We start from the raw sequence: 10884 nt of genomic DNA on the forward strand, positions 1-10884 counted from the left end.
TTTGCCAAGAAATTGTCTTGGGTTGTTTGCATTACCCTATCTGCACTGAAAGCTTATACCTTTAATGGTCTTAGCTATTCCAGTAAATAGGTTTTAAAATATTATCATATTCATTTTGGTGCCAATTAATGCACTTAAGATATTTTATCGATGTTATTTCTGTAGTATATTAACAATGAGGGAACAATATATAGCAATTATTTCAGTTTTAGGAAGCACTTAACTAGATTAAAAGCTGTAAGTAGCAGATATTACATTTGAGAATAGTGGTCTCATCGTGTGCTAGGGTTAGTGGTTAGCCATGGTCTGTACCTTATTATCACAAGAACAGGTGATAAAATGAATTTAGACACTACGATCACATTGGGAAAATAACTAGCTCTATTAGATATAAAAATCCCAGCGTGTGCTGTTTTCAGATATATGGCTCTCCTATAAAGCCTTTGTTATTTAGCGTCTGCTACTGAACAGAGGCTGGTTTTTAACTGCCAGCAGAGTTCCTAAGAGTCAGACCCCTTTGCAGCTTCCTTTGCTGCCAGGGCTCATCCTGTAGCTGCAGGCTATGCCTCATTCTGCCTCCTCCTGTGCTTGTCCATCATCTCCCAGGAGCAGAAGGAGTGGTGTCTCTTGGAATGCCTGGCTGGCTCAGTCATGAATCAGGGTCTTGAGTTCAAGCCCCATGTTGGGTGTGGAGCCTACTTAGAAACAAAGAAAGGTGTCTCTGGAGTTGGCTCTCAGCCGTGAGCTAGCATCCATTACTAGCAGGTGGGCAGCAGTGAATTCCTCTTACCAGTTTATTGCTCTGGGGTTTTTAGGACAATCTTGTTTTGTAATTACCTTGTTTTTAATAAAACATTTGTTCATGTTGTCATAGGAGGCTATTCTGCTGACCATCCTGTAATCAAAGTCTTCTGGAGAGTTGTGGAAGGGTTCACGGATGAAGAAAAGCGTAAGCTGCTCAAGTTTGTGACCAGCTGCTCCCGACCCCCTCTCCTGGGCTTTAAGGTATTCAGCTTTTGTGTCACTTGCTTTAAAAACCAGCATGTAACTAGGAACAGCAGCATAACACATGGGATTAAATGAAGTAGTGTGCTACCCATTGTTCTCAGGGAGTAACATATACTGTGTAGGGCTTTTATAACACCAATTTTTTCTATTTTTAGCTACATTAACTAAGTATTTCAGCCAGGTTGATTAAGTTTTGGTTATTAGGTGTATTTCGTGTTGCCAGTCTTCGTGTTAACCTGTTGGTGTGATGGCAGTGATCATGCCTGCCTGTGAACGGGGCCTGCAGGCTGCCAGGCCCTGAGGTGGGCTCCCCGGCCCATCTCCTAAGTCTGTAATGCACCTTAGGCCAGTTTTACTACTGAACTGAAGAAAATACACACCCAAAATGTGGATGTCGTGTGTTTGGGAATGATAACATATGAGCAGAGGTGCAGTTGACCTTTGAACGGCACGGGGTGAGGGGGCTGACCCCACGCAGTAGAAAATCCACCTTCAACTTTTGAGTCTTCAGAAACTTAACTGTGGGCAGCCCTGGTGGCTCAGCAGTTTGGCACCGCCTTTGGTCCAGGGTGTGATCTTAGAGACCCATGATCAAGTCCCATGTTGGGCTCCCTGGGTGGAGCCTGCTCCTCCTCCCTCTGCCTGTGTCTCAGCCTCTCTCTATCTGTGTCTCTCATGAATAAATAAATAAAATCTTTTAAATAAATAAATAAATAAATTTTTACTTTGAAATTATTTTAAAAGTATAGAAAAGTAAGAATTGGACAGAGAACTTCTAAATATAAATTGGACTTCGATCAAGCTATTTTTATTTATTTTATCTTTATTTGTATGTATATATACACATATATTTTTAGAGGGGTGTGGGGCAGGGCAGCAGGGGCAGGGGAGAGAATCTCAAGCTGACTCTGTACCCAGTGCCAAGGGTAACTCTGATGGGTCCATCTCACAGCCCTGAGAGCATGACCTGAGGCAAAATCAAGAGTCAGACGCTTAAACTCTGGAGCCACCAGGCGCCTTCCAATCAAACTATTTTTAAAAATTGACATAAAAAAAAAAATTGACATCAATAGAAGCACCCAGCCAGTTCAGTCAGTGGCGTGGGCAGCCCTTGATCCTTGGGGCTGTGAATTCCAGCCCCACGTTGGGAATAGAGATTACTTAGAAATAAAAGTTCTTTTTAAAAAAGTTGACTATCAGTAGCTTCATACAACATCCCACTAGTACCATCAAAGCTGGAGCCCTAAAACAGAGAGGTTGGGTTGGGGGGGGGTGGCATGAGGGCAGTGGTTTTATTGGTCACAGGACCTGCATTATTGACATTGTTGTGCTTTGGAAGCTGTGAATAATTTTCAGTGACATTAGAACTAAAACCACTCTTCTGTCTTCCAAAGTATCAGAGGAGGAAAATAGCATGCCCAACAAGACAAACGGAACCCACTTCATTAACCAGATATAGAAAACAAAGTTAAAAAAAAAAAAGGAAAAAAAAAAAAGAAAACAAAGTTAACACTTAACAGTCCTAAAGTGGACACTTCACATCAATGAGAGAAGGCTGAACCATTACAGTGAATGTACATAGAATAAACTCATCTGTTAAAGGGAAAAAACTTTCAGACAGGGTTAAAATATTCTGTGTACCAGCAACACACCTAAACAGAGCAATTCAGAAAGATTGAGTGACGCTTCTGGTCTGGTGTGTAACTGCCCCCTGCTGACCCCAAAAGAACTAGAGGGATCTGCTTCATGGTTTTATGCACTGGCGCCATGACCAGACATGAAAAGGGGCCTCTGTGAACCTAAAGAAAATCGGGCAACCACCTGAAAGAAACATGTCTTTGCTTTCTGGTTCCCTGTAGGTGTCCCTGCAGTCAGGGATGTTGCCGTTGCAGGGCGTGGAGAGCAGGAACACGGGCGGTGCACGAGTGCACAAACCCTCTTCGGGGGAGCCCTCTTCGGTGGCCCCTTAGTTTTAGCATCTAGTCATGTAAGCAGTCGTGGAAGCTGAATTCTTACATATTAAGATTGTAATACAATTAGGTCATTTTATCAGTAACCTTTATTAGGAAAGACCAGGCTTCTAGAATCTGCCAGTTTCAAAATGACACCAAACTGAGAAGTAAAAAAAAATTCATGAAAGGAAGTTTAGAAGATATGCTCCTGTCAGAATTGAGTGGAGGATCCACTCATCTGGATGTCTGCCAGCTCCTGATTCATTTAATCCAAGGCCAGTAAAAATTTGGGGTCTTGCTGGATGGAAGGGGTGTAGGTTCTAGACGTTTGGGCAGCCAATGGAGGAGTCCGCGTAAAAGACCAGTGGAAGCATTTCAAGTTCAGAGGGCAGGAGAAGTAAGGGGCTTACATTGGTTTTTAAAATCCCAGATGGAGGGCAGCCCCAGTGGCTCAGTGGTTTAGTGCTGCCTTAAGCCCAGGGCATGATCCCGGAGACCCAGGATCGAGTCCCACATCGGGCTCCCTGCATGGAATCTGCTCCTCCCTCTGCCTGTGTCTCTGCCTCTCTCTCTCTCTCTCTCTCTCTCTCTCTATGTCTCTCATGAATAAATAAATAAAATCTTAAAAAAATAAAATAAAATAAAAAGAATAAAATCCCAGATGGAGGGACACCTGGGTAGCTCAGCGGTTGAGCATCTACCTTCAGCTCAGGGCGTGATCCCACGGTCCCAGGGTTCGAGTCCTGCATACGGCCTCCTTGCGTTGAGCCGGCTTCTCCCTCTGCTTCTGTCTCTGCCTCTCTCTGTGTATCTCATGAATAAATAAAATCTTTTAAAAATAATAATAGGGATCCCTGGGTGGCTCAGTGGTTAAGCATCTGCCTTAGGCTCAGGGCGTGATCCTGGAGTTGCGGGATCAAATCCCACGTCGGGCTCCCAGTGCATGGAGCCTGCTTCTCCCTCTGCCTGTGTCTCTGCCTCTCTCTCTCTCTCTCTCTCTCTCTCATGAATAAATAAAATCTTAAAAAAAAAAAAAGCTCCCCCCCAAAAAAATAATAATAAAAATAAAAATAAAATCCCAGATGGAGTCACAGTGAGAAGGCTATTGTCCCTGTTAGTGACCCCCATACAATCATAAACATGTTGTCACTGTACCACGAAAAATACCTTTTGGAGGCTGTGAGACAATCTCCCTATTGTAGATTTTTTTTCAAGGATCTGAAATATATTAAATGTGAAATTTAATTTAGAGTTTTGTTTTTTTTTTTAATTTAGAGTTTTAAAATATCTTTGGAATTGTCAAACTAACCTTGGGTTAAGCTAATCTTGAACTTAACCTAAGTTAAGCTTCCAGGGTGGAAAAAAATCACCTTAATATCTGTGCTGTCCAGTTGGCTCTGTGTGCCAGGTGAAGGGTCGACAGGATTTGGATGTAAGAGAAGACAGTGTCCTTCAATCCAGTTCTGTAAAGAGCAAAGGCAAACTTGCATAATTTAAAAGTTACAAAACTCCTTAGTGCTGGATTATTGGAGAAGAATAGCGTCTGCTAAAGCTAATTAAAGTTTAATATGTTCAATGAATGTGATTGTTACAGACAAAAAAATCATTAAAGCGCTGTAGAAAATTGTTAAGTTGCCATCAGGCCACATAACAAATTGATGATTTTTCTCACTCTGAATTAATGCAAATTCCCGTTGTGCTCTATTTAATTATGCACAAAAAAGTGCCCTTGACTCAGATTTCAATGAAGAACTTCATTTTTTTTTTACTTTTAAGACTCCAAATAGGAAATTCAATTAGCATTATGAAAGAAATGCTAAAATGGGGCATTTAACTCAAAATGTATTTCAGCTCTTCCCATTTAGCCAGTCACTCACCTGTCCCCTGTGCTGACTATACTGGCAGAGGCCCTTTTGTGTTTCAAAATGTGAAATGTTTTCATTTTAGTTTATTCACACATTTGAGAAAATTATTGCCCTCGATGTTCTCAGAATGTGAAATAATAAATGTAAGTAATGTGCTTGCTATGTCTCCTTTGGTTCCTCTTCTCACACTCTTACGAGACACTTAAAATAGCATATAAACTGCAATTTTTTTAAAATTTTTATTTATTTATGATAGTCACACAGAGAGAGAGAAAGGCAGAGACACAGGCAGAGGGAGAAGCAGGCTCCATGCACCGGGAGCCCAACGTGGGACTCGATCCCGGGTCCCCAGGATCGGGCCCTGGGCCAAAGTCAGGCGCCAAACCGCTGCGCCACCCAGGGATCCCTAAACTGCAATTTTAAAGAGTCGGTTTAAGGCAGCCCTGGTGGCGCAGCGGTTTAGCGCCACCTGCAGCCCAGGGCATGATCCTGGAGACCCTGAATCTAGTCCCACGTAAGGCTCCCTGCATGGAGTCTGCTTCTCCCTCTGCCTGTGTCTCTGCCTCTCTCTCTCTCTCTCTCTCTTTTTTTTTTTTTTTAATTTTTTTTTTTAATTTTTATTTATTTATGATAGTCACAGAGAGAGAGAAAGAGAGAGGCAGAGACACAGGCAGAGGGAGAAGCAGGTTCCATGCACCGGGAGCCCGATGTGGGATTCGATCCCGGGTCTCCAGGATCGCGCCCTGGGCCAAAGGCAGGCGCCAAACCGCTGCGCCACCCAGGGATCCCTCTCTCTCTCTCTCTCTCATGAATAAATAAATTCTTAAAAAACTTAAAAAAATATATAAAAGACAGTCGTTTTAGCTCACATTATATGCCACATACACTTTTTTTTTTTTTTTTTTTTTGCCACATACACTTTATGAAGTTTTTAATTTACCAGTGGGAAATGTACAAAGGCTGATAAAAAGTGTGTATGTCTCAACTCAGCATTCTGTGGGCTGTGCTATCCCTCAGTTTTGCCCCATTGTAAAATACATGCTAAATCTAACACACAAGCGGAACAAAACCAGCTGAGAGGCAGTTGTGGGCAGTTGGGCACCTGATGTGCTGGGGCACAGGGCTCCAGGTATCCCCATCAGAACAGGGACGTTGCTCCAGTTCTGTTCTCTCATTTCCACTACAGTGGTTGGTAGGTCATTTTTTTTACTCTTCGATCATAATTCCTAAATATAATTTAGGCTGATTATGTGCTCAGTTTTATAGGCTTTTTTTCACTCAGCATTACATCAGGATCACTGTTCCTCATACTAAGTCATCTTTGAAATAGTTTTAATAAACTTCATAATGTCACATCATGCAAATTTACCACAATTTACTTACTGTTTTTTATTAGTTCCTTATGCTAGGAACATCTTTGTGCATAAATCATCATCTGTGTCTCTGCTTAGGATACAATCCTGGAAGTAGAGATCAGAAGACATGCATGGTAGGCTCTCAGCGCCCGCTGCCAACCTGGCCTCGCGGGCAGTTAGGCCAGGCTACGCCTTGGAGAGGAACAGTCACAGAGAGTGCTAGCAAGTATCGGTGGGAGCCTTTGCGCTGGTGTTGAAAGCATAGATTGTCTTGTCACAGTTCTGAGGAGGAAGCATGTGACAGTGTACAGGGCACTGGCCTGGAGGTGAAACCATCCTAGTTCCAGATACTAGCCAGGCACCTGTGTGAGTAGGCCACCATTTTGCTTCCCTGGGCCCCATTTTCTGGCACAGTCAGGGAATGCAGGTAGTAATAGAGCTAAAACGACACTTGCCGGAGAGTTAACAGATTCAGGCTTTCAGGAGGAAGACAGTCTCTATTTCATTGGGCTCCTGTTGGAGGAGAACATATAAATCACATCTTATGCCTAATGACATTTGTGCAGAAGAGGAAGTTAGAGTCCTTGGCTATTTGTAGCTATTAAAGAGCTGGCATTTCCAGAGATCTCACATACATCTGCCCAAGTGTGGAGTGACTTAGCACATGCTTATTCATAGCACTATTATTTGTAAAATTAATAAGATCAATAACATCAACAAATGTTGCTGCATACATCTGGTGGCATACCTTTCAGCCCCCCAAAAGGAGGGAATTGGATTGATAGGGAAAGATCATAAAGACAGGGTATCACGAGAAAAATGATCAAGGTACACCCCAGGATACATGGTGTGCTAACATATTTTAAAATGGAGAGAGAGAAAATATTTTCTTGTCTGCGCACTAATGTGTGGGAAGGTACATAAGACCCCCAAGCATCGCTGCTCGTGGGCTGGGAGCTGGCAGCCGAGATGGAGAGAGTGTGCACTGTGCCTGAGAAAATAAGCAGAGGGATGCTACCATCCACTGCGTTTGCTCAGTGTACTGCTCTCCTCTCTCTCTCTCATCCATGCTGTCGGCCTCCCTCTTCTCTGGTACTTTTGTCCTTTAACTGATGGAGGAGCCTCATCGCTCCTTTGTACATCTTGTTAAACTGGCCGTTAGAGGATCATCAGACTCCAGATATGAATTTTTCTTTGGCAGTAATGTTGCATAGACAACGTCATCTGCTTTACATTTTCTCACTTGGGCGTCAAAGACCCAATGTCTGAGTCGGTGGCCCAAGGGGCTTGGGCACGGACTGGGGCACAGGTTCCACTGTCTGCTGCTCCCTAGATCCACTCTTTCATGCGCTTGTAAAATAGCCATATTACAACTACATCATCTCTTCATTTTTTAGATGAAATTTCCTCCAAAGAAAAACTTCATTTTTTCTCGTTATTTGGTGCAGAAAAGATAAAAATAAATCGTGATCATTGTTCATTGACCAGTTTTCAGAATACTGAGTGGGTTGACTAGGCAACCATACGTTTGACTCCTTTACTATCACCATCAACTCATGGGCTTTAACATTTTATGTTTTGGTCATTTGCAAGGATTCTTTCTCGTATTCAGAGTGTGCCATCTGGGCATAGGGCTGCCTTCAGGTGTGCCCTATAACCCAGGGGGTTTGGGATAAGCTTGCTTTCTGGTGTGACACGTGGTGACACTTGTCAGGTGCATTTCCTAGCTCCACGTGGAATCCTGTATTTTCCTAAAGAGCCCTGATTCCTTTCCATGAGAAATGGGTCAATAGAAGCCAAGACCTGGGTGCTCAGTCTGTTCCTTGTCACACGTGGTCGTTTCCAGGCCTTGGAAACTACGGACAGTTACAAAATGGGTGGGTTTTATCTCTAAGAGAAAATTCATCACAAGTTCAAACTGACATTTCCAATTCAAATTTAGACTTCCAAGATTTTTATTTCTTTGATTTTATATTTGGAATTTGTTTTACCAATGATATTCATGGTTTCAGTTAGCTCTTTGGCTTCATCTTCTAGTGAGTTCTGGGGTCCATAGTCAGTCACAGTTCTGTATAGATATGCAGGAGTTATAGGTAACTCTGTAGTGGTCTTGGAACAACACTGCAGGGGCGGGGGGAGTCTGGGAGGCCCAGTAAGTGAAGCATGACCTTAGGGTCATGGGATCGAGCCCCCATGTTGGGCTCTCTGCTCAGTGCGGAGCCTGCTTCTCCCTCTCCCTCTGCCCTCCTTGTGCTCATGACTCTCTCTCTGTCTCTTTCTCTTTCTCTCTCTCAAATAGTAAAACTTAAAAAACACCACTCGGAGTAATGCCTCCCTCTGTGATTAAGCCACCGTGCACAGTTCCTTTGTTTCGTTCTGCTTTCAGTATTTGAGATTACTCTTCTCCCCTCCTGAGTGAATTTGGTTTGTACATCCTGTTGCTACGTCGTCGCATGGCTCCTGAGTTAGAAGACGTCCCTGCACTCTGCTCCTTCCCCGGGTGGCTTCTGTCTGTCTTAACAGAAGCAAATAGGCATATATATGCAAGTCTTGACCCTCATACCTTTTTGAATTTTAACAAAAATTCAAGACTAAAACACAAAGCCATAAAGGCCCTGCTCACTGGAGAGGTTCTGTTTGCCATGAGTGAACATTATTCCTGTCCTTTCTCAGGTACAAAACGTAGTGCACGGTATTTGGTACGCTATACTGCTCTGCCTGCAGTGTAATGAGAAACCAGATGTCTTTTGGGAAAATGTGACAATGGTTCACTGTTTGAAGCAGGCAGGTTTTGTGTGCTCTCAAAAAAATCTGTTCAAGGGCCTGCGTGCTAAAGCTGCGTCCTGCATACCTGCTGTCTTTCAGGAGCTGTACCCCGCATTCTGCATTCACAACGGGGGCTCTGACCTTGAGCGGCTCCCCACGGCCAGCACCTGCATGAACCTGCTGAAGCTTCCTGAGTTTTACGACGAGACCCTTCTGCGGAGTAAGCTCCTCTATGCTATCGAATGTGCTGCTGGCTTTGAGCTGAGCTGAGCTGAGACTGGGACTGACCCTCCACAGAGGGGTGACCAGCGCCCACACTGCGGGTGGTGCCCCCTGGCCACTGAGGGGGCTGGGGCCGGACTCCTGCAGCTCTCCTGTGTTCCCCAACCCCTGTCCCTCACTCCCCCCTCCCCATGTTCTAGATGGTCCGTTAAGTCGTGGTCACTTACTTAGATGGATACTGCTTTTCAAGGAACTTAGAATAACAAATGTTATGTGCCACGTGGCTACTTTAGTCCTTTTGCCAAGAAGAGCACAGCCTCAGATGCGTGGCGACTCCATGAAATAACCAAAGATGAAGCTTTGGCTTTGCCGATGGACTCGAGCCCGTCCAGAGGTGCCCAGGCTCCCACCGGGGGCTGCGCTTACTCGGTCTATGGAGACACAGGGCCTGGGAGGGGAGACACTTCCTCTCAGGGCCCTCTGCTTCTCGTGTGGCTGAATTGTTTACAATCCCAATTGTTAAAACTAAAGGCATTTTCTCTCCTGCTGCCTTTTCCCAAAGTGGTTAGGTTTGGAAAATACACAACAATGAGAATATTTTATTTGTGCTTTTTAAGCCATTCCCCTGAACGGGACTAGCATGCTTGTTTCGGTATACCGTTGACCGCAGCGTGGTGGTTTGGGTATTCCTGTGTGTGGGTGTGTGTGAGGGGGATGCTCCATCCCTCTTCCATGTCCGGCTCCACATCGTGGCTGGAGAGCATCCGGGCGAGGGGCAGGCTTGTCCAGCTCCCACAGCGCGTGTGGCCTGTGATCAGCAGTGACCTGGGGAGAGCAGACACTGGCATCGATTGAAGTCACTTGAACCAAAGTGGCGGCCTGCTATGGCGGGGCCGCCGCCCATCCTCCTCCCCCCAGGGCCGCACCCGCCCCTCCTCCTGGGTATTTGGGTAGTGCGCCATGCTTCTGCACCCTCTGCTTCTCGATGGTGCTGCCCTGGAGAAGACTGGACAGTCCCAAACGCGTGTCCGGGGAGAGGAGTATTGATGACCCTTCCTTAAAAAGGCACTTTATCAGGACCTGCCTTGTTGCTGGGTGATTTCGCTCTCTGAGCATGAGCTGTGGGAGCCAGAGTGACCCTCACTACTGCCGGGGGCGGGGGGGGGGGGGGGGGGGTGTCTCCTTCCGTTTTCCCTCTGCCTCGCCCAGCGTTTCCTGTCACTGGGGCTGTGGGATGTCCTATGGAATTGACCAGAATTAGCAATATGCTTTTAAATGCGGGGATACTGAATGACACTTTTAAGACAATGACCATATCAAAAAAAATGTATAATTTCATAATTTGAATAATAAATTAAGTGTTTAAATGCTGTTTGTAGTCTTGATATACAGAAATAAAATAATTAGGGTTTGTCCTTGGTTTTATTTTTATCTTAAGTTGGGTTATGTTGAATGTTCTGTATCTTCTTATAATAGTTTGTGTATTTTATTATCAGTATTTTGAAAATGGATTACCTGGGACTGAAGGGAGATGGGTGGTTATCTCTACTTGGGTTTTTTTTTTTTTTTCTTAGCTTCTCTGAGCTTATTTATTTATTTGTATGTTCCAGTGGTTAAATATTTGCATTAAATGTTTTTTTCCCCAAGACTGTTTTGGAGTCCCCTGAAATCATTGTGATTAGTTGCTGAAACAATTGAAATTCTAAGAATGGACTA

At 44.3% G+C, this 10884-nt stretch overlaps 1 protein-coding gene across 2 annotated transcripts in view; it reads left to right on the plus strand.

Annotated features, from left to right (window-relative positions):
• UBE3C (ubiquitin protein ligase E3C) overlaps positions 1-10583 on the plus strand; it is a 127575-nt gene extending 116992 nt beyond the window's left edge. For both annotated transcript variants that reach the window (XM_072763262.1, XM_072763263.1), the window contains exons 22-23: positions 875-1005; positions 9046-10583. In XM_072763262.1, coding sequence (XP_072619363.1) covers positions 875-1005; positions 9046-9216 — 302 coding nt within the window. In that variant the 3' untranslated portion in view covers positions 9217-10583. The remainder of the gene's footprint in view (positions 1-874; positions 1006-9045) is intronic.
• Positions 10584-10884: the final 301 nt, after the last annotated feature.

Source organism: Vulpes vulpes, chromosome 7 (assembly GCF_048418805.1).
Source record: "Vulpes vulpes isolate BD-2025 chromosome 7, VulVul3, whole genome shotgun sequence".
Taxonomy (NCBI): Eukaryota; Metazoa; Chordata; class Mammalia; order Carnivora; family Canidae; genus Vulpes; species Vulpes vulpes.